The sequence below is a fragment of the Prunus dulcis genome, chromosome 2, assembly GCF_902201215.1.
Source record: "Prunus dulcis chromosome 2, ALMONDv2, whole genome shotgun sequence".
Classification (NCBI taxonomy): Eukaryota; Viridiplantae; Streptophyta; class Magnoliopsida; order Rosales; family Rosaceae; genus Prunus; species Prunus dulcis.
Window position 1 is genome coordinate 2,701,977 of NC_047651.1, and position 23,725 is coordinate 2,725,701.

The window sequence follows — 23,725 nt, forward strand, 5'->3', positions numbered from 1 at the left end:
CTTCTCTTGGAACTTAAATCCAATCTTACCGACTACTTGTCAGTGTACAACTATGTTCCTCCATAAAATCTATATCCTCCAACACCCTTTTATACTATCCACTATGACGAAAGTTCAGTAGTGAGTAAGCATAAAGATCTCCACTTACTACTATCCTCCCACTCTCCATATTCCCCTTAAAATTCCCTTGCAATTCTAAACATAAAGTTCATTGTGTTTTCCATGGTTACAAATTTACGAAGCATCTGAAATACCAATTGTGACATCCATAGCGTCGCAAATGTGCCATTCTGGGATGGAACCCATCATGACGCCAAAATTTAAGGATGCACACAGGGTGCGGGGTCCACAGGAAATTGAATCTAGAGCTTTGATACCAAACTGACAGGACCTGCCCCGAATTCCTCGAAACCCGAGACGAATCCTGTGGAAATTCCCGACATCACCCCGATGTCGGGCCCACTTCTAAAACTATATCCTTTTTCCCAAAAAGAAATAAGAGCACGAGACTTTCTACCGAAATTTTTACAGAGTCTTCCCTGTAAATTGAACACTCCCCAAAATTCAACCGGTACAAAATTCACAATTTATATCCCAACAGGCAGCACGAGCATGAAAAATAGTCAAAAATCCATACCTTGATTGCCGGAATTGGTGGCCGGAGGACGGAGAACGAGCCGTTGAAATTTCTGTCAAAACCAGCGCGATTCAGGGTGAATTTCGGCGACTGGAGCGGCTGAAGACAGCTGGGACCGACCGGGGTAGGGAGAGGAGGCGGTGGCAGTTCGTTCTTAGCCGATCCCATGGCCAGCTGTGAGCTTTGGTCGTGTTAATGAAGGGTGGAGGGCGTCGGCTGGAGGAAAATTGCAAGGGAGAGGGGCTGCGCGCGGGGGAAGAGAGAGAGAGAGAGAGAGAGAGAGAGAGAAATTTCTATTTTTATAAAAAAAAATCCCCTTTCAAAATAATTACGATTGTGCCACTGAGTTTCTTTTGATCGTAACTTCCTCGTTACAACTCCAAATCGAGCCCATTACGTGTCTATGAACTCATCTCATCGAGGTCTACGCAACAGCATCGCTGAAATCCTCAAATTCCTTCCCGGTCAAAAAGTCAACTTTAAACCCAATAAAATATTCTAGGAGTAAAATGATCTTTTAGGACCAGGTCGTTATACTCCAGGGCTAATGTAAGAACAATTTTCATTAGTGCGACACATAAACATTGGACTCAACAATGGCATCTCCTGTACTAGCATCAAACCAAACAGTATGATCTAAGACATAATCGGGATCCAACCTAAACTGCCCGTTGCGGCCAACAATACATTGTTCAGAACTAGATTCCTTCCAAGAAACGCTAATGTTACTCCCCTTGTACTTGCCTTGCTAAAAAACAAGTGTTATGATGACAATAAGTAATGCAATATCATGAGTACAACCCTTGTGCTCTTCCAATGGTCTTGGATTTGGGGTCTTGCTCTTCAGCGCAGTGTATTACCAATCATCATAGTACTGCCAAATCTGGCACTTGAGCCTTTTGGCGGCCTGATAATTCTAACAGAGGTGGGGTTTTTGCCACTATAGGATGTCGTGGAAGAAAAAGTGAAGGTCATGGCCTAAGTACAATACATGAATGTATAATTAGAAAGATAAATAACAATAATAACAACACCAACAATAAAAAGCCGGTCCTTAGGCTAGCACCAGCCAAAGTTTACTAGAAGTGTGACACAAAAACATTGTACTTAACATTGGCGTCTCCTGTAGGATTAAACCTAACTGTATGGGCTAAGGCATAGCCACGGGCAAACCTAAATAGGCCCATTCCTCCGATGATCGGCATCTCTCTCACATCGTTTAGCACTGGATTCCGCCCAAGGATGCTAATGGTACTTCCCTTGTACTTTCCTTCCACAAACGCAAAATTCATGACCACAAGCAGTGCAAACTCATGATCACGTTGTGCAGCCACTGAGGACAGCCCTTGTGCCCTTCCAACTATCTTTGAGGTAGGTTCTTGCTTTTCAGTCAGCGCATCATCAATCATCATGGTGGCACCAAAGGTAGTAATGGTACTGTTCAGTGTTTTCAAAGGCATGCCTAAGCGCGTGTCGGAGCGAGGCGGAAGGAAATCGCCTGAAGCTTTCATCTATTTAGCAGGTTGCACGTTTAGTGCCGTGAGGCGTGGAGAGGCGTGGCGAAGCGGACGAAGGGCGGCTGTTCTGCAAGCGGCTGCGAGAGGAAGAAGATGACCTCGCGTGTTCTTTTGTTAAGGTTCGTTGGGAATGAAACGCACGTTTAGCACTGACGTTCAGCATGCCTTTTTTATTATTTTTAAATCATGATTTTTTGTTTTTAACAAACAGTGTGCTTAACGCCTCCACTGAAACACCACTACTTACCCTTTTTCACTGAAACACAACTACTTGCCCTTTTTTCCTTTTTTCTTTCCCTAAATTAATATATTAACATGGATATATATATATATATATATATATATATATATATATTCGGAAGGGGTCTAGAACCAGTGAGAGAAAGAAGAACAATGAAGAACAGAGTAAACACAGAGATTATAAAACATACGCAATTTATGCATGAAGCAAATTAATGAATATATGAAAATAGATGCAATGAAAATAAGCATTAATCAAAATAATCAATTCTCAAAATATCTCAAATATATTGATAACTTGCAGAATGCAAAACACTTACAAAATCCTAGTTTCACCACTATAGTTCTTCAGAGCATTGGTACTGATAGAACTTTGAAACTGAGAAAATTATAGTGTTCTAAATTACATTCTGGACAAAACAGAGGCCGAAGCCTTCTTAAATAATCAAATAAAAGGACTCAGATATCTTTTGATGAGCTGGCAACTTTGGATGCTTAAGAAAAGTAACTGTAGAAGCATGCGAAAGCTTTTGCTTTTACTGAGTGCTGCAACTTTTACTTTGTCGGGGGAATCTCAAAAAGGAACACGAGCTTTCAGACTGTTGAATGCACGGGTCCGGATGCTTTGTCTCAGGGCTCATGATGAAGGGCAACGCTAATCATCGCCTAGGTTGAAAGGACCAAAATCATAGGGGTCTTGTTCATCTGGATAATCACTTCACCGCATTTTTGGGGCTGGAGCCTGTTGACTAGTTGGCTTTGGTTGACTTGTGGATGTTTGTGACGCAGGAGAGGCATCACTGTCTGCATCATCATTCATTTGGGAAGCTTGAAGCATTAATTGGCGGGCAATTTCTTGCAACTCAGACTTAGATTTTCCTTCGATTGGGAGAGAAGAATGTGATGTGGCAGGGGATATCTTTTTCTCAGGCTGCGGATTCCTGACTGGAGGAAAATCAGCATAAACATAATCTGCAATACGCTCAACTTTAAATTTATCCCACCATTTGATTGAAAATTGGCGAGATAGGACTCTGGTTTCCCTATTAACCTGATAAGACCATTTGAGGATCCAAGGGACTTTATACTTGGCAACAAAATGGAGAAGGTTGGGGAAAAATAGCTCAGATTCTTTGAACTTATTTTTATTATAAAGTAATTGACTAAATCTTGAATGGGAGGAGGAAATATATCAATGACTGGACCATGTTTTTCCCACCAATGATTGAACCAGTAAGAAAAAGGACTCTTGAATTTGCTGTCAAAATTTAAGAATCAGGAGTGACTGAAATCAACTGTTTCATGAAGTAAGATAGAATCCCATGCTTCGATATAATCATAATAACAATATTGTATTTCTGATTGGAGAACTTTGAGGTCATAAGGATGGCTACTCCACTCATTTTCATTGATTATTTGATGAATGTAAAGAGAATGATAGAGGATGATGTGAGGATTTTCTTTGTCTTTGATTGGCTTAATGGTGATGGAATGAGTCTCATGGAGGATATCTCTGTAATATTTCAGATTCTTAAATGGTGCTGGGGGAATGAAATGACTATTGGGTGGAAAATAAGATTTAGCAATGGTGATGGGATTAGCAATTGAATTGTATTTAGACTCAATGACAAACAGGTGACCATGACTCTTGATCATATATGGAGATGTCTTATGGTAAGAGGCAACTGGGGAATTGGTTAAGGCAATATCCTGGAAAGGATCATAACTGGTAATTAAAGCAGACTGAAAACTAGGCCGAACCTGGCCGACTGTGGCTCCTAGGTTGGCAAACCTGTTACTAATTTGGATAGGAGAACATCCCAGGAAGGGGACGATCTGGGAAGGAGGCTCATGTGTAGTGTGACTCATTGATGGAGGGAGGACTCAGAGTGACTGAGGTTGACTGGGCTGACTAGATTAACCAATTTGACTCTTTTGTTGTTCTTTTTCCTTTTCTCTTCTTCGTTCTGCCATTGTTTACCCTGCAGAAATTCTATGGTAAGGAAATCAGGAATAGAATTCTCACTTCCTCTCAAATATTCAATATCAAAATCAAAATAGCTTGCCATCGTGCAAATATTTGTTTGGATGCAATGTTTTAAACATCTTTTTCTAATACATGCTTAGCAGACTTACAATCAACTTTGACTAAAAATGTTTGGTTTAATAAATCAGATTGAAATTTATTAATGCATAGTACAATAGATAATATATCTTTTTTAATAGTACTATTATTTTTTTGAGACTAAGACCAAGTGCCGGAATGAAATCGAATGATTTGCTCAGATTGACCAGAAGTGACTCTCTGTTTTAGGATACCTCCATAACCTACATTAGAAGCATCAGTTTCAACAATTTTGAATGAATTAGCAGGAGGAATACCAAGACAAGGAAGGGTCTTGATATGAGCTTTGATTTGTTTGACAATTTCAGTATGAGTAGACGACCATGGGGGGAGGATTATTCTGGAGACAAATAAAGGCTTACATTGTTTTCTCAGATTTTGATAAAAATCAGAAACATAATTTAGAGGCCCCAGAAATCTCTGGAGTTGACTCTTGTCTAGGATTTGGTCAGGAAACTTATCAGCAAACTGGATAACTTGATATATAGGACTAATCTGTGACTGGCAGATGTTAAACCCAAGAAATCTCACATTAGTTTGGAATAACTTAATTTTCTTAGCAGAAACAACTAAACCATTTTGTTTAACTATCTGTAAAAACTTATACAGGTGTTTCCAATGTTGTTCTACTGACTCAGAGAATATAAGCACTTCATCAATATAAACTATAGAAAAATGACTGAAAGGATTAAAGATCTCATTCATTATATTCTGGAATTCTCTAGGAGCATTCTTAAGACCAAAAGGCATAACATTCCACTCATAATGGCCAAAAGGGGTTACAAAAGCAGTTTTATATCTATCAGACTCATAAATTTGAATTTGCCAAAATCCACTCTTCATATCAAATTTAGAAAAGATGACTGATTTTTCTAATATATTAATTAAATCTCTTTTATTAGGAATTGGGTATCTAATCCATTCTAAGACAGTATTAAGCGGTTTGTAATTAATGACTAATCTTGGAACACCGCATTCTAATTTAGTATTTTTCTGGACATAAAAAGCAGGACAAGACCAGGGCGACTTACTCTTACGAATGATTCCTTTTTTAAGCAAATCGGTTATATCAATTTTGCAAAATTCCATTAACTCTTGGCTCATTTGAATGGGTCTTGCTTTAGTAGGAATATTTTTCTCACTAAAAGTTTTGACACAAGGGAGATTGACAACATGTTGCTTTCTATGCCAAAACGCGTTGGGTAACTCAGAACAGACTTCTTGTTTTAACTTTTCTTCAAACTGTTGAATTTGTGATTGTAAGGATTTTGGACTTAGTTGGTGCTCAATTCTTTTAGCTTTAACTTCTTCTTGGATAAATCTCAGTTGCTTATCCTTATTTTGAACAATCTTGATTGTTTTAGTGACCGCATTTTTTTGTAATTCTTTTAAATTACTTAACTCAAGTTTGCTTAAAAATTCAAACTTAATCTTTTCTCCTAAACAGGTGGAAATGACACCGTCGTGTTCAACCTGAAAAAGGTACAAAAGGGCGATGAATGGTAGACCTAGGATGACTTCACTAGTAATGTTTTTGATTAAAACAAAAGAAGTTTTAAAACAAATCTTGTTTTGACAAACATGGGCTTTTGAGATTTCATAATTCAATTGGAGTGATTTTCCTGAGGTAGTGCTTAATAATTCTGAGGTAGTGCTTAATAATTCTCTTGACTTTTTATAATACTTGGTTGGGATTAGACCTTCTTGAATGCAATTAAGGTCGGCTCCTGAATCAAATAGGGCAACTATGTTTAACTCAAAATTTTGAACAAATATAGTGACTCGAGCATACCATTTTTCTAAAATTTACATGTTTGATTAAATTAACGGCTTGTTCTTGAATAGAGTTTTCTTCATATGAATTAGTGGGACTCTCTGGTTTAGACTCGGAGATTTTCTTTTCTAATAGGTTAATCAGATCTTGTTTCATCTCATAATTTTCATTTTGTAGTTTCTGACTTATTTGTCTTAACTCAATAATATTTTTTTTTTTACTGTCTTACTTCTAGTTGTAAATCCTGTAAGGTGACCTCTTTCTTTTTGTTAAATTTTTCTAAGGTAGTGTTCAGACTTATCTTTTGGGTGGACTGTTTTGGTTCTTCTCGATTAATAACTTTTCTTAATTTCTTTAAGTATTCAGATTTTAATTCTGGATTTTCAACTTTACTTATTAAATCGATTAATAGTTCCTCTTGTTCTTCCTGTTTGGTAAGTACGTTGATGGACTTAGACTTACAGCAATTATCTTGGCAACCAAATTTGATTTTGGGGGAACTGGGTTGTGACTCAGAAGAATATATTTCAGAAGACTCAATGTGACTAACCATGGTTTCATTCTCACTTGACTCAGAATTTCTTAACTCAAGGACTTTAATTAATTTGTTTCTATCTTCATCCGTAATTTTTAATTGTTTGATTGTGTCTTTAACTTTACAATTATTAGCATAGTGACCATACTTTTGACATTTGTAACATTTCACTTTTCTTTTGTCGGTTCTTTTCTTAAAACTGCTATTCTTATCTTTATTATGACTCTTTTTCTAATTTTTCTTAGGGGAGAATCTTTTTTCTTAAAATTCTTTATCTTCATTATTATGTTGGAATGACTGTTTTCTACGTGAATAATGGCGTTTTTTGCTAAACCGTCGGTTGTGATAACTAAGCTTATTCTTTCTAGATGGGGGAACAAACATTAAACCATACTGTTTGCAAAAATTACCTAACTCATATTTGGCAGAATTTCTTTCAGATTGGATCTGTTTAACAATTTTCATATCAACACACATTCTCATACCAACTTGATTAATTGTACTGATTATATTTCCATAAGTTAAAATATCCCAATCAATATGACCTTGTTCATTACTAAGGGTTTATCGGATTTTATGAGCAAATAAATTCGGCAATCTATTAACAAATTTTTCTTTCCAAAACGGCTGATTACTGTCTTCTCTAATCATGACTCTGGAGATAAATACATCTTTATACCATCTGAAATCAGATAATTTAGGGCATCTTAAATTACTTAATTGATCATGTATTCTGGCAGTAGTATTACTAGGTGTTCCTATAAAATGATCGACTATTGTGTAAAGCAAGGTGTTGACTCCATCCTCAATGCCTTGACCTATTTGTTCATCAAAAATAGGAAAACCTTCTTCATTAAGTTTAAGCGCATGAATTATTCGTTGTTTAGACTCATGAGTTAAGTGATTATCCCACCAGGAACGAAGGGTTCCTGTGAAACCTGTTTCTAACAAGGGGACAATTTCAGACTGCCTGAAACTGTATTGATATAACTATTGGCGACCATAGACATATATTGAAGCTTATTAAGGATTTCTTGTTCAGAAAGACCACCAATATTCCATTCATATAATTTATCAGAAGAAACAAAAAACTGACTTTGAGTATTTTGTTCTTCGAATTGGATATCAAATGGCGTAGGGTTAGGATACCAATTTTTTGTGAGACCAGAAGGGCCGACTCTATTTGTTAATTTTTGTACTTGTGGATTATTTTCGAACTCAAGATTTTTAAACGCATTTTCTATTTTAGAAATATTACTAGATTCAGTATCTATACTAATAATTGATTCAGAGTCAGAGGAGTGATGAAAGGTGAATGGTGACTCTGAAGACCCTAAGACTTTAACACTTGATTCAACTTTCTCTTTATCTTTCTTCTTGGTTGGTGTTAATTCTTCCAACATTTTCTCAATTTTTGACATTGCAGTTTTTGTTTTGAAAGTTGGACTAGACTTTAAATCTTGAAAAGTGACTAAAGGTTTCTGATCAAGGGGTTTAAGTGCAATCTCTTTTGGAATTAATTTGTCAACTTTTGTTTCTATTTTTGTCTAGTTGTTTACCTATGACAATTAAGCTTTGGTTAGTATAATTATTTTGTTCAATTACCATTTTATTTTCTAAATCAGGGATCTTAAAAGGACTAGCAATAACTTGTGCTTGTTGGTGCTGGATGACTATTGATTCGACAGGGGGATGACTGGCAAGGATTTTAGTGTGATCCATTTTTTCCCAATTTTCCTGTGTTAGGGTTTTTAACTCATTAGATATATAACTGCTTTCTACGTAATCAAGATAGTAAATTTCAACTTTAGCAGTGCGCATATAGTTTTTCCATTCATTAAATATTTGTTGTCTTTTGACTCTATTAGGGATTACTCAGTGATAATTATCTCTTCTTGCTTGATTTTCAGGAGCATGTAAGTGACTTTCTAACCGTTTCCAATTAATTTCAAATTTCTTATTAAGTGTTCGAAGTTGGCTTTCTGCTTTGAAACCTGTTTCAACAAAATCGGATTGAGTGGCGGACTCAGATTTATTATCTTCAGGTGGTTTTCCATAGATAGGATGAGTGACTTGTGCAGTTTTTCTAGTGATTCCAATTTTAAATCAATTAAGGCTTTCTCTAATTCTCGGTCTCGTTCTAGGGTAGAGGAAGAGACTGCAAAAGAATGCTTTGCAGGAATATGTCTCTGGGATTGACTAGGTGTGGGTAATTGTTGTAACTGGACTATTGATTTCTGTGGGGCTTGGTGACCAAAATTGATTTTAACTGTGCCATCTAAATATTGATGTATGTAATTTAAATCGTTTAGACTACACTGAATAGGAACTGGAGGAATCTCAGTGATTAAAGTCCAATCAGTTGGGAGTGTAATATCTGACCATTTTATGGAATGAGGGACTCTAACTGTAGCATCAGGCGTATGACTTTGGATTAACAATGTTTGACTCTTTGGGCTCTTGTTTAAAGCTTGAAAATTCATATTCGTGCCTGTGACTTTATAATAGATTCTGTAACTAATGCTAAAGGTTGGCTACCTGGCAAAATATCATAACCTTCAGTTTTAATATTTAAAGTGAGAGTTTTCAAAATATGTGGATCACTCAGGCTGACTGTAAAATCTGGATAGCAATCAAAATGAATTGGGCCATTAGCAAGACTAGACTCAATAATTCCTAACATACTGTCGTTAAAATTATTAAATCTAGCATCACGCAGACAGAGAAGGGTAGAAGCTTTTAATCCTAATCTGGTTAATGGTTTAACAGCAACTTGGAATAAACCAATATGAAGAAAATTGTTTCCATCAGTTTTATGTTTTCTTATTGACTCAAGATTAAGTAATTGACATGTCTCATGACTTTTACTTAGGGCATAGACTTGTTCGACTGTCTTAACATGGGTGGTTGACTTAAAACTGGATAATGACCATTTTTTCTTATAGTCTTGACTAGGGACTCGAGGTATATTCCAATCTTTATAATCTAGGTTATTATTATTCTCATATTCAATTTGTTCTTCATTTACAATCTCTGGGAGACTACTATTGGCTCTAGAACTGCTAGAACTGTAAGAATTGGTTCTAAGAAAGCGACTCATTGTTACTCAAGGTTCTGGGTTTGGACCTCTAAAGAAGAAAGTGAACAGAAACTTCAAATACAGACTCCATGGAATAACAGGATACCTAAAGTTCTCTCGCCCTCCTACTAATGCTACTACCGCTCAGGCCTCCCTGGGACTTACTGTTTGGAACGGGTCTTACGATTCGGACACCAAGAGAGAGAAGGACAGGTAAACTAAAAGACCAGAAGAAGAAAAGAAGAAATTGAAAACTTACAACTCAGAAAACCTAAACCAGCCACTTGGGTTGGATGATGAGTTGCAGACTTAGACTAACTCTTCAACACTTACGGCTCTGATACCAAAAGGGGTCTAGAACCAGTGAGAGAAAGAAGAACAACGAAAACGCAGAGATTATAAAACAGACGCAATTTATGCATGAAGCAAATTAATGAATATATGAAAATAGATGCAATGAAAATAAGCATTAATCAAAATAATCAATTCTCAAAATATCTCAAATATATTGATAACTTGCAGAATGCAGAACACATTAATTGGCGGGCAATTTCTTGCAACTCAGACTTAGATTTTCCCTCGATTGGGAGAGAAGAATGTGACGTGGTAGGGGATATCTTTTTCTCAGGCTGCGGATTCCTAACTGGAGGAAAATCAGCATAAACATAATCTGCAATACGCTCATATATATATAGTATAACCCTAATATATGAACTGAATTGTGTTTTTGTTTTGATGTTGAATAAATATTTTAGATTTACGGATTGATTATTATACATGAATGAGACCATACATTATTAGGGTTCAATAATAATTAGTAGTACAATTTAATTGTGTAGTATTATTTATCAATTTTTTATTAAAATAAATTAATGTTCGAAAGGCTTACGCTTCACATAGCGCGAATTAAAATGCTTTGCCTCTATGCCTCGTCTTTCAAAACATTGTTACTGTTTAGTGGCCCAGCAATTCTAACAGCACTAGGGTTTTTGCCATTAAGGATGTCATGAAAGAAAAAGTGGAGGTGGCTCGTTTTTTCGGTTTGCTGGGATTTGATGATTTTCCTAACCTCAATTCCATCCACGGAATAGAAAATGGTAGAGTAGAGGGTAAGAGAGTGAAATACTGAAATGAAGACATTTTAGTCTCTCTAGGGTATCCGTGTTCGCTGTTCTGTGTTTGTATTGGTGGTCTTAAAGATTTTTCAGGCCATTCTAAAGGAGTTCGGGCAAGGGAAAAAGTGGTAAATATAAAAGCAGATGTTACCTTTACTCTTAAGTGTGAGCTGGTTGATGCATTTTCAAGCAATTAACTGCATTGTGTAGGCCTTCTTCGACATTTTCTATTCGAGAGATGGCTAGCTAGCTAGTGGGAATGAGGGGTGTTGGGCTAAGAGCTACTGTTGGCCTTTTTTGCTTTTCTTTTTTGAATACATGAAAGGCCTTTGCTTTTCAACAACATGAAAGCTTTCGTCCTCTTCAAGTAAGGGATGAGAGTAACCAATGTCAAACTTGGAATGTGCATCTGCCTTTTAGATTTAGTCTTCTATTGGAACACATGAGTAAACACTTGCATGCTCGACATTAATTGTTCTGAGGTGTTGGTTCATCACACTACAGCAAAAAGATATTATATATTAAGCTAGAATGTATCAAACAGAAACGAAAGTTTGAAAAATAAGTTTTGGACAGAGACGATAAGCTTGGTGCTTTGATATATAAGGTTACATAGTGAAGGTCCCAACTGCAACAATGATAACAATAACACTGACTGCCCTCCAGATTCCTTCAATTTGTTTTGGTAGTTTAGGGAATTTCATTTAATATTACTGCATCTATTGTTGAAGAATGTAAAGTCTTACATCGGAAACTGGACCAAATAAAATATCATATATAATAAGTAGTTTCACTACTAATAACACTGAAACCCTTTGTGATAAGACCCCACACCTATTAAGCATTGGAATAGAAATATCACTTTCTTTTTTTTTCCGCTGAATTCATTTAATTTCAAAGAAACATGCATTATAGGCACGAACAGAGCCACCTTCAGGCCTGAGGTGGCCCAGGCCCCTCCATTGTTTTCTAAGTTTCCACCAATCAAGGCAATGTATTGTAAAATATTAATAGGATTTTGCATGTTCGAAGTTAATGGCCCCCCAATAAATTCATTTTCGGTAATAATGTGAAGTTATATTGGCTTTTCTTTGCTTATTTTTCATATCTTTCTCTTTTGGGCCTTAGTAGATATTGATTTTTCTTTAGTATAAAAATTAAAAAGACTTGATAAAAATAATTAAAATGGCTACAGAGCTTAACGTACTTCAAAATGAGTTTGAACTTTTTTTTTTTTTTTTTTTTCAGTGTAACTATTACGAAATAGTTTTTAACTTGTACCATAATATACTCTCTTTTTTTCTGCAATCTATATGTTTTTTCTTCTTGCTCTAGATGTTTGGTACATGTTAATTTTTTGGCCCATCCAAAGTTTGAATCCTAGCTCCTTCTCTGATTATAAGGAACAAAGCATACCATGAGATGGTTAAAAGAATCCCTCAGAGCCTGTGTTTGATTGTAGGGGATTGTGATTTTCCTTGTGGTTAAAAGATTCATAGCCATTAAATTCCACATCATTTCGAATACAGAGTCGAAAGTTTTCTCTGTTTAGGCAGTACTGAGACATAAAAATCCATGTACTCCTCATATTCCCTGATATTCATCATAAGAGAAAATAAATTTCAATATCCATTTCTTCTAGCCACGGGATTGAGGTAGCCAATTCCAGAAGACCGCCATGAATCCGATTTTATTTCTGGCTAAATGATTCATATGAATTGAATTCCACATCAATGTGAATACAGACTGAAAAATCTTCTCTGCTTAGGCAGTACTGGAACATAACAGAAACCCCATCATAACAGAAGAGAAAATTGCAGTGTCCAATTCTTCTAGCTAGATGATTGTTGTATCCATGGCCTAAGAACAATACATGACTCTATAGGAAACATTAAAAATAAAAAAATAAGGAGAAATTTCATGATTGTGACACATAAACATTGTACTCAACAATGGCATCTCCTGTATTAGCATCAAACCAAACAGTATGAGCTAAGACATAACCACGAGCGAACCTGAACTGCCCTGTGCCGCCAACAATCGGCATCTCTCTCACATCGTTGAGAACTGGATTCCTCCCAAGAATGCTAATTGTACTCCCCTTGTGCTTGCCGTCCTCAAAAACAAGAGTCATGACCATAAGTAATGCAATATCATTTTGTGCAGCCATGGAGTAAAATCCTTGTGCTCTTCCAATGATCTTCGATTTGGGGTCTTGCTCTTCAGTCAGTGCATTATCAATCATCATAGTACTGCCAAATCCGGCACTCGAGCCGTTAGGGGGCCCGATAATTCTAACAGAGGTGGGGTTTTTGCCACTAAGGATATCATGGAAGAAAAAGTGGAGATGGCTCACGTTTTCTGTTTTATCGGATCTGCCAAATTGCCTAATTAGAACTCCATCAGTGGAATGGAAAAGGGTAGAGCAGAAGACGAAGAGAGAGCAATAGAGAAATAATGAAGACATATTAGTGTCCCAAGCGTTTCACAGTGTGTTTATGATAGTGGTAGATTTGTGGTCATTTTAAAAGATTGGGCAAGGGAGCAAGGGGTAAAATCTAGATGTTGTTAACATTACTCCAAAGTCCTCAAATAATGGTTGCTCTGGTGGTTGGATTTTCAAGCAACCACTGCTTTCTGTTGTTCTAAGAATAATGGTTTCAGCTTACATTCTTTTAAAGCAAGGATGATTGAAACCAATGCTTGGGAAACAAATTTCTCTTGCAATTTGCATTTGCGCTTTAGTCTCTATTATAATGTCAGCCGACCAAAAAGAAAGCTACCATATGTCATGTACGCAACATGAAACTTTGAAATGTAATTTCATGACAGACATGAGTTTGGTGGTTTGTTAAGGTTATGTGAGCCTTAAGTTATGTCACTTATAGGATGATGACAACGGAAACAATTAATGATAACAACAATTTACTTTTTCCTTTATCCAAAATTATACTTCAAGTTCGGACAAAAATCAGAATTTTTTAAATTGTCCCATCACTGACATGACCATCGCCGCCTTCACCCCCGCCACCACCATTAACAGATTTACCAACTACCACTACATGTTGACTGAGGAGTGGAAAAAGGGATTCTTTGAGTTCTTTGGCTTGGTATGAAGTTCCAAACTTGTCCTTGATTGAAGGTCCAAGAAGTATGCCTGTCTAGAATTCACATCAAATCACCACAAAATCTTATATTCTTATTCCAACAAAGTCTCATAAAAAAGGTGGGAGCTGAATCGGTTTTCAGTTCTAACAGTAAGTGTTATAGGCTATTTGTGTTTGACCACCAAATTTAGTAGCCATCATGTTAATTTGTGACACATCTTGTTCTCCTGTTGTCATTTGAGTTACAACTTATCCTCTATATAATTTTACAATTCTGGAAAGGAAAATTTTGGCTCTTTATTTGGGTCAATTGTTGTTCAGTCAAAAATGATTTTATTTGGTATAACTACTATTGACACTTTATTTCACCAGAACAGTAAAACCTCTTTTTCTTTTTTTCTTTTTTTTTTTCGTACTAAAATGCAAACTTGTAGATATTTTTTATTTTCAGTTAACAGAAAAAATTTCATAGAAATTCTCGGTTACTAAGAGCCCATTTGGTATCCTATTTGGATCCATTTTTTCAAACTCAAAAATAATTTTTGAGTTCAAATCTCATAATTCATGTTTGGTGAAGCCCAACTCAAAAACAACTTAAACAAAGCCCAATCTTAAAAACCAAAAATGAGGTTTTACGGGTTTTTTTTTCCCTCTCTTTGTCTCTCTCTGCTTCACACCTACTGGTCTCCCTAATCTCTCTCTCCTCCTTTTTTTTTTTTTTTTTTGGTTAATTTCAATTTGGGAATATAGGGTCATTTTTTATTTTGTAATTTTAATTCGAAATTTTTTTAGATCTTCAAAATATTTTGGAGTTCAATAACAAGTTTTTAGATCTTAAAATCAATATTTAAAAGCTCATGTTTTTAAAAAAAAATATCATGATTTTTTAGTTGGATACCAAACGGGTCCTAAATTTGTTAGTAGTGCTATTAAAAAAGAAAAGAACGAAGGAAACAACCTCAACTTAACTGTCAAGTGATGCAACATATGACTTCCAATACCATTTACAATATATTTTTCTTTGGCTTTTCAGTTTGTAGTAATAAATTTGAAGTAGTTTGTTGCTCATTGTTTAAGTTAAATTGAGCATTGATATCTGTTTCGGACCTCAAGCGTCTGGAAAAAGTCTCCTAAGGAAGGAAGCATTTTCCTCGCTTAGCCCAAAAAAGAAGAAGAAAAAAAAAAAAAAACAGAACATTTTCCTCGATTACATTTGATAAATACTTTCCATTTAACATTCTGTCACAATTTTCTGGTTATCATGCATATCCTTCTGCATTTCAAATTATGGTGGATTGGGCTACCAGCCTATTATGGATCTGCTCTGCAGGTATGGTAGGAAGAGCCTCTAACTGGGAGAGATCAAAATCTAGGATATGTTGGAAGATGCACAACCTCAACTATCTTCAAAGATTTGAGTAAACCTAATTTATTTTATAATTTATTTACAATTGATTTGGGACATTTCATTTGATATTCTAGGAGAGTTGTCAAATGGCTGAGGATTGGAAATATACAAAGATATATGTTAAACAAAATATATGCTACCATCAGTATAAAGAGCCAAAAATGAAAAAGAAAGGAAAAACGAAAATCTTCTTACATCATAGCTCGAAACCATTGGTTCCCTTCAATTGTTGTTGTTGCTGCACCACGAAAATCGAAGCATTGCTGTCGAAATCTGATGAAACAAGCAGGTCCCCGATGACCCCCAATTCAGGGAACTCACTCCACTCTGAGAAACCTAATGTCTGAGGGGAATCCAAGCCATTCCTCCTCCCAACTATGATAAGCTCAAACTCATTCATTATAGACCGAAGGATTCGCGTTGTTTGAATTGCATCTTTCGCCGTCTCTTCGATGTATTTAACATGCGCATTTGCCACACTTTTCTGCTTAAATTCCTTCAACACCTCATTATCGAGAACTTTTTCCCAATCATTCATAGTTTTACCATCCTCAGCATCTAATCGTACCACAGTTAGGCTAAAGCTCCCGGGGTCTTTGGTCACCCGTTTTGCAAATGTCAAGGCCTCCCTATCGTCACGACCACCTAAGAAGATCATGGCAATGCTATACAAGGATGACGAATGTCTCACATGACCACGATGGACAATAATTCCAATGGAGCAAGGGGCCCTTTCAAGGACACTACTATTTAGTGCCCTCCTAGTATTGTCATCAGACTCTATGCTGCCATCAAAAGTGAATTTTCAATGAAATGGGAGTAAGATAATGGATGTAAATTTGTCAAGAGCGAGTGTGCATATATCCTCATCCATTATGTTGGATGGTGAGATTGCTGTAAATATGTTTGCTGATACAGCGCCTTGATTGTTGAGTTGATACTGGTTGAAGGGGCCGATGACTTTTTCGCTAAAGTGAACGTTAAATGTAACCTTTTCATGAATGTGGTGGGCAATGAAAACAGGGGAGGCTCTGCCAACAAGCTCAATAAGGTGAAGGGCATTGACAGAAATTGGACTCCCTCCAGTTGGACATGAAACATCAAGAAGGTTGATGACAGGAGCAACATCGTATTGTGAGTGAATACATGCAAGTATTCGGAGCTCAGCATTCGGTTTCATATCGATGATGTTCCTTTTCTGGTAGCCTGCATATTTCCTCGAAGGATCATACAAGTAGTTAACCATGCTAGGCACCAGTATTGCTATAATCAGAACACTAACGAGCAGCACCGCGAAAGTTTGATCATCAATAGTCTACAAGTGGGGGGTGGAGGAAAGGAAAACAAAGATTAGTTATATATGTTTTCCATGCGCATCGTAATTCGAATGTGTCTGAATGTTTGTGCTTGTATCAGATAGAACAAGGGAAAAGAATAATATTTTTAAGGCTTAATTAACTTGTTACCTTATAGTCATGGAATAAGGAGTATGATGCCAACTCAACTACGCCCTTGGAGCTCATTACGAAACCAATTGCAAGAGAATCATTGAAGGGCATCTTGCAAATCAAAGATGGTACAAAACTGGCCATTACTTTGGACAAAAAAGTTACCACCAGAAGGACAATGTCCAGCGTTAACAATTTACGATCATCTCCGATGGACGAAAGGTCAGCCTTCATTGCGCATATAGTCACAAATAGTGGCGTGAAAACTCCAGAGAAAAAACAATCAAACTTTTTCACTATAGCAGCGCCTAATGGTGGTCCATCTGGAACTGCCAAACCCAAAATGAAAGGACCTAAAAGCACAGTTTGGTCAAACATATCAGAAAGAATGCCAGACAACAGAACCATTAGAAAGATGGCATATATGTACACATCCTTAACAGGCCTGCCTGCTGGTGTGTGTTTCACAATCCAAAACAGGGCAGGACGAATGATGAACACTACCGCAAGAATATAGGCAATGAGTGAGCCAATGTCCCTGTAAATTTTGTATATTGGTTGTCCGGTTCCCATGAAAACTCTGATAAAGCTAGCAGTACTTGTTGCAATCACATTGATCATGTCACTGACCAGGCCGGAAGATAGTCCCAACCGGCCTAGTTCAGAATTTAGGAGTTTGAGGTCCTGAAGAAGGCTAGAAACAACTGCAAATGAAGTCAGAGAATGCGTCGCTGCCACAAAATAAACCTTGTCATCTTCTTCTTCCTTGAAGACATATGCACAAGCAAAGGCGGTTAACAAGCCACATATTATGGGCACTACAAGTGACAAAATACCAATTGTTAAAGCTTTGTGTCCTGTTTTCTTTATCATGCCTGCATCCATTTTCACCCCTGTTAGAAACATGAAAAAAGCATAACCAAACACCGATGCCGTGCCAATCGCATCTTGACTGAGGAATGGAAACAAGGATTCTTTGCCAGACTTGTCTTTGATTGAAGGTCCAAGCAGTATGCCAGTCTAGAATTCAAATAACACCTCTTGTTATTTCCATCAAACACATAACAAAGAAAGAAAATTCCCACAAAAGCTTTGCAGTTTCGTAACTTTATACTACTCGGTTATGAATTAAATCCACATCCAGATAAATGGGATCATTTTATATTTCACTATCATGTGATCAAATAAAAGAATAAACAATTAAGAAACTTTAACAGGACAGAAGTATTAGGGATGGAACATACAACAATTTGTGAGATGACCTTTGGGAGCTTGAAAGGTTTGAAGAAAAGGTGATGGGTGACTTGGGTGATGACAAAAATAACAACAATCTGGAGCTCCAAAAGAGGCACTAAGTGACTGGCACGAACTAGCAGCACCGGAGATTTAAAGACATCATCCCAGTTTCCACCAAATTCCATACTGGGTGGTGAGCTGAAGCAAACATTGAAGAAAGTTTCATTGACCTTGTGCAGTGCGATGACATCTTCCTCCAAAGTTGAAATATTTTTGTTGGCCATCATTACATATAATTAACTAAAAGTTTTTTGCAGAAGATAATTCAAAGGCATGCACATAAGGGACATGGCAAAGAAAGAAAGCAAGGTTGTATGAGGGCAATATGCGTGCAGAAATGTAAAGGGAGATAAAAAGATGTTACAGTTCTAACAGCATTGGTTTATGACAAAACACTCGAACTATGTCATACACACTTTCACCACCTACTTTACTAGCAACCGCGTTAATTAATCACACTCATCTAACCACATTAACAATGGAACTCATCTTTGCTGGATGATTTTCCATTTGTTACAACCATACCACGTACTATTATTTTAAGTTTACAAGTGAAATTGATATTAAGATGTGTACTACCATATTTTTATACCACATTGTGTACCACTTTCTAATAGAGTAAGAGCCCACCAATACAATGAGACCCACCTTTATTAGAGATGTTGTACAATAGTTAGTAAAATATAAGGCATTTTCCAATTCAATTCCTCCTAATCCAATTACGAATTAGTAAACATGCCATAAAAGCAACTCCACCGTTGCGCCTGGGCTAGGGCAAGGGGAGGCTCAAGACGAAAAATGGCGTTCCACTATGTCACTTTTGCCGGGGCTGGGTGTGGGGCCCACAAGCCTGGGCTGGCCCTCAGGCAAAACAAGCCTTTGCACAAGCCTGGGTTTGCTGACGTCAGAAACCCAAAAAAAAAAAAAAAATTTAAAAAATTTAAAAAATTTAAAAACATACTAAAATTTTCAGAAATTTTTTTAAATAAATACTTAGTCATATTTTTCACTTCTCACACCAAAACTCTATACAAATTCTTCTCCAGTGCTCTAAGAGAATAAAATAGGCATGAGGGGAAAGTTTTATCCAATGGGTGGGTTGTTGGAGTCCAGATCTTCTGTCCTTTTTTTCCTCTACAACACTGTCACCTATCTAATTCTTTGACTCTTTATTTTTATTTTTAATCAAACTTAACTCTTAATACACAGCTTCAACTTTTAATAAATTAAGCATAAAAAATTTGAAAATTAAACAAACAGAAAAAACCAACATCCACCAATCTAAACTCCCACCCACCCAAGGACGGACCCACAGTGGGGTCAAACGGCCTTATGGACTCCATGAAAGCAAGGTAGAAGGTCCTTTTGAATTGGTGTGTGACCCCATGAATGGCTGAAGGAGGAGTTGCAGATACTGAGGAAGAATAAGCTGAACAAGAAATCTGGTCAAAACGGCATCGTTTTTTTAATTTTTTTTTATAAAACAGGCTGGCCATCGTTTTGGACCAGCCCAGCTATTTTTTAAAAAAACGCACTGGCCAAAACAATGTCGTTTTGGACCAGCAGCTCGTTTTGTCCAGGTTGAAAAAAAAGAAAAAAGAACAGGTTGTATAATCTGCACAGACACTCCATCCCGAGTTTTCAACTCCAAAACCCCCATTTTCTAAACCCTCAAACCTAAATCTCAAATCTCCACCCCCAACAAACCTTTAACCCTCTTCCCCACCAAGTCTTTAAGCCCCAACTCCTCCATTGCCGCCGCTGCCAGTAGCTCCGTTGCTTTCAATGTTATTTTAATTTTTAAAAAAATTGAACTTTTACACTATGACCTTACGACATAAAATTCCTGAGTCCGTCCCTGCACCCACCCAGCACCGTCAGCCAACCCACCTCGCCGGCAGTGGCACATTCTCCACCTTGCCGGCAGCGATACCTTCTTCACCTCGTTGGCGACAATACCTCCACCTCCTCAGCGATAACACCGTCTCCACCTAGACGGCGAGAACACCGCCTCCTCCTACCTCTCTTTCTCTTTCGTTCTTGAAGATAATCTCATATCTGGATCTAATTCAGCGAAGCTCATCATTCAATCCCTTACAAGTGAAGTGATGGATCTATAACAGGTATTTTGCATACAAAAATCTCAAACAAAACCACCCCAAAAGAATACAGATTTTGCACAAAGGGATGGATGCCTCTGTCTGTTGGGCCCAATGCTCATCCAGATTTAACACATTTTTCAAGAAATGGAAAAACAGATAGATGGAGAGAAGAGACTTTGAGGACGAGCGAGGTGGAGATGGTACTGCCGTCGGCGAAGTGGGATGGCTGATGGTGTTGGGTGCCGTCGGTTTGGATGGGGACGGGGACGTTGGTGGTTTCTGGTGTTGGTTTGTTTTTGTTTTGTTTTCATTAAATTTTTTTTTTTTTTTTCCTCGGCAAAGTTATGAAGAATGTGTCAAATTTCAAGTATCCCCTCAATTTTTTTTTCCCCGTGCATTAAGAAGGTATCTCGCAGAAATTCATTAATATAAACTAGATTAAGAAGTTTCTGTTTGCTTTCTTCCTTAGAACTCCAACCCCAGAACCTTGAGATAGTTAATGAAGAACAACTAGAATATGAGTCTAATAATGAACTAGATTTTCGAGATTGGAATATACCTAAGGTCCCTAGTCAAAATATTTATAAGGAAAAATGGTCGCTCTCTAGTTTCAATACAACTACCCATGTAAAAACAGTTGAACAAATCTATGCTTTAAGTCAAGAACATGAGACTTGCCAATTACTTAATCTTGAGTCAATTAGAAAACATAAAAATGATGGAAACAATTTTCTTCACATTGGTCTAGTCCAAGTTGCAGTTAAGCCGTTAACTAGATTAGGATTAAAAGCTTCAATCCTTCTCTGCTTACATGATGCCAGGTTCACTAATTTCAACAATAGTATGCTAGGAATTATTGAATCCAGCCTTGCTAATGGTCCAATTCATTTTGATTGTTACCCTGATTTTATAGTAGGCCTGAGTGATTCCCATATATTAAAAACCCTAACATTAAATATAAAAACTGATGGCTATGATGTCCTGCCCGGCACACAACCTTTAGCTTTAGTTTACAGAATCTATTACAAAGTCACAGGTACTAATTTGAATTTCCAAGCCCTGAGTAAAAATCCAAAAAACCAAACTTTGTTAATCCAAAGTCATACACCTGATGCTACTGTTCAGTCCCTCACTCAATTAAATGGTCAGATGTATCCCTTCCAGTAGATTGGACCTTAACCGTTGAGAGTCAACCAGTTCCAATCCAGCTTAGTTTAAACAATTTGGACTATATCCAATAATATCTTGATGGCACTGTCAAAATTAATTTTAGTCATCAACCTCCACAAAAGTCAACAGTCCAGTTACAGCAGTTACCCATACCAAGTCAATCCTAAAGACATGTTCCTGCTAGACATTCCTTTGATGCCTCTTCCTCTACTCTAGAACGAGACCTAGAGTTAGAAAAAGCATTGATTGACTTAAAACTAGAATCCTTAAGAAAAACTTCCCAAGTCACTCATCCTGTTTATGGAAAAAACCCCTGTCTCAGAAGACAATAAGCCTGAGTCCTCCGAGTCACCCACTCAATCTGATTTCATAGTCAAAAACTGCCAAGTTGACAACCAATTAAGAACTCTGAATAAATTTTTTTTCATTAACTGGAAAAGATTAGAAAATCATTTACATGCTCCTGAGAACCAAATTAGACGAAATAATTATCACACAGTCATCCCTGATAGAGTCAAAAGATAACAAATTTTTAATGATTGGAAAGATTATATGCGATCTGCTAAAATTGAAATTTTTTATCTTGATTTTGTAGAAAGCCGACATATGCCCAATGAGTTAAAAACTTTAACCCAAGAAAAATGGGAAAAGATGGATCACACTGAGATTCTCGCTAGTCACCCCCCTGTTGAAACAATCATTATTAACCATAACAAAACAAAACTAGTAGCAAGTCCTTTCAAAGTCCCTGATCCGGAAAATAAGATGTTAGTCGAGCAAAACAATTATACCAACCAAAGTCTAGTTGTCATAAGGAAACAATTAGATAAGACAGAAACAAAAATCGATAAAGTCAAAACTAAAAATGAGAAACCTTTAGTTACGTTCCAAGATTTAAAGTCAAGTCCAACTTTCTAGACAAAAGAAACAATGACAAAAATTGAAAAAATGTTAGAAGAATTAACACTAGTCAAAAGAAAAGATAAGGAAAAGATTGAAACACTACTACATTTTACACTTTGCGCGACGAAGAGAATTTCGTCGCGCAAAATACATTGTAGTCGCACAAATTTCAGCGCGACAGAAACTTCGTCGCGCAGAATCCGTCGCGCAAAGATCGTGAAGAAAGACTTTGCGCGACGAAGACATTTCATGGGTCACACAAAGTGACTTTGCGCGACGAAAACATATTAGTCGCGCAAAGCGACTTGGATTGGTCGCGCAAAGTGATTTTGCGCGACGAAAAATATTGGTAGCTCAAAGCTTTGCGCGACGAAATACATTGGTCGCCCAAATGTTTGCGCGACGAAATATATTGGTCACGCAAAACTTTGCGCGACGAAAAACATTGGTCGCGCAAAGTCTAAAAAAAATTTTAAAAAAATAAAAAATTCCTGCGTCCAATTTTTGGAACCTGCCCAAATTTTTTGAGTTTTGCGCGACGAATACTAACGTCGCGCAAATATTTGCGCGACGAAATATTTTTTGTTTTAAATTTTTTAATTTAAAATAAACTAATTTAATAGTTTGCGCTACGAAATATTTTGTCGCGCAAGGTTTTTGACTTTTTGTTTTATTATTTCTTTAATATGAATTTATTTATATGAATTTTTTCAAATTTTTACTTTTTAAATTTAATTTAATTGTATGATTTCTTTTTAAAATTACTTTAATTTAAATTGATATTAATTTTTACTTTTTAAATTTAATTTAATTGTATGATTTTTTTAATTACTTTAATTTAAATTGACATATTCAAAATAAAATTACATATGAAAAATAGTGATTAAATTATCCAATAAATATATATATAATATTCAAAATGTACACATAAATTAACAAAGTACAATAATAAAATCCTAATACAAGCGTATTGTGGTGGTAGTGGCGGAGGATATGTTTTGATAGCTTCCTAATCCTCAACTTTAGCCGTCAAAGTCTCGATGATTCCCTACAAAAAAAAAAAAATATGGTCAAATAACCACACAAAAAAAAAAAGAAAAAAAAAGAAGGCATAATCTCCCCTAAAATTGTTATACCACAAATCCAACCCAAACTCCAATCCCTCCCTTTTACTCAACCCCAAAACCCACACAAACTCAAAATTAACTCCAAAAACACATATTAATGAAAAAAATTTAAAATTTGGAGAGAATATACCTTTTGGCAAGA

The 23,725-nt window shown here is 36.5% G+C and overlaps 1 protein-coding gene and 2 pseudogenes across 2 annotated transcripts; all 3 read right to left on the reverse strand.

Moving 5' to 3' along the window:
• Positions 1-1,716: 1,716 nt before the first annotated feature.
• On the reverse strand, positions 1,717-11,047 carry LOC117619820 (annotated as a pseudogene).
• A 1,576-nt stretch (positions 11,048-12,623) lies between these two features.
• LOC117619359 (dirigent protein 22-like) lies at positions 12,624-13,581 on the reverse strand. The gene has a single exon (XM_034349288.1). It carries the CDS (start codon positions 13,487-13,489, stop codon positions 12,941-12,943), a length of 549 nt encoding a protein of 182 aa, XP_034205179.1. The 5' UTR covers positions 13,490-13,581; the 3' UTR covers positions 12,624-12,940.
• Positions 13,582-15,731: 2,150 nt separating this feature from the next.
• On the reverse strand, positions 15,732-18,505 carry LOC117620144 (annotated as a pseudogene). Its single transcript, XR_004584697.1, has 3 exons — positions 18,290-18,505; positions 17,004-18,005; positions 15,732-16,852 (listed from the first exon to the last, which is right to left on the reverse strand). The product of XR_004584697.1 is annotated as a cation/H(+) antiporter 4-like (transcript).
• Positions 18,506-23,725: the final 5,220 nt, after the last annotated feature.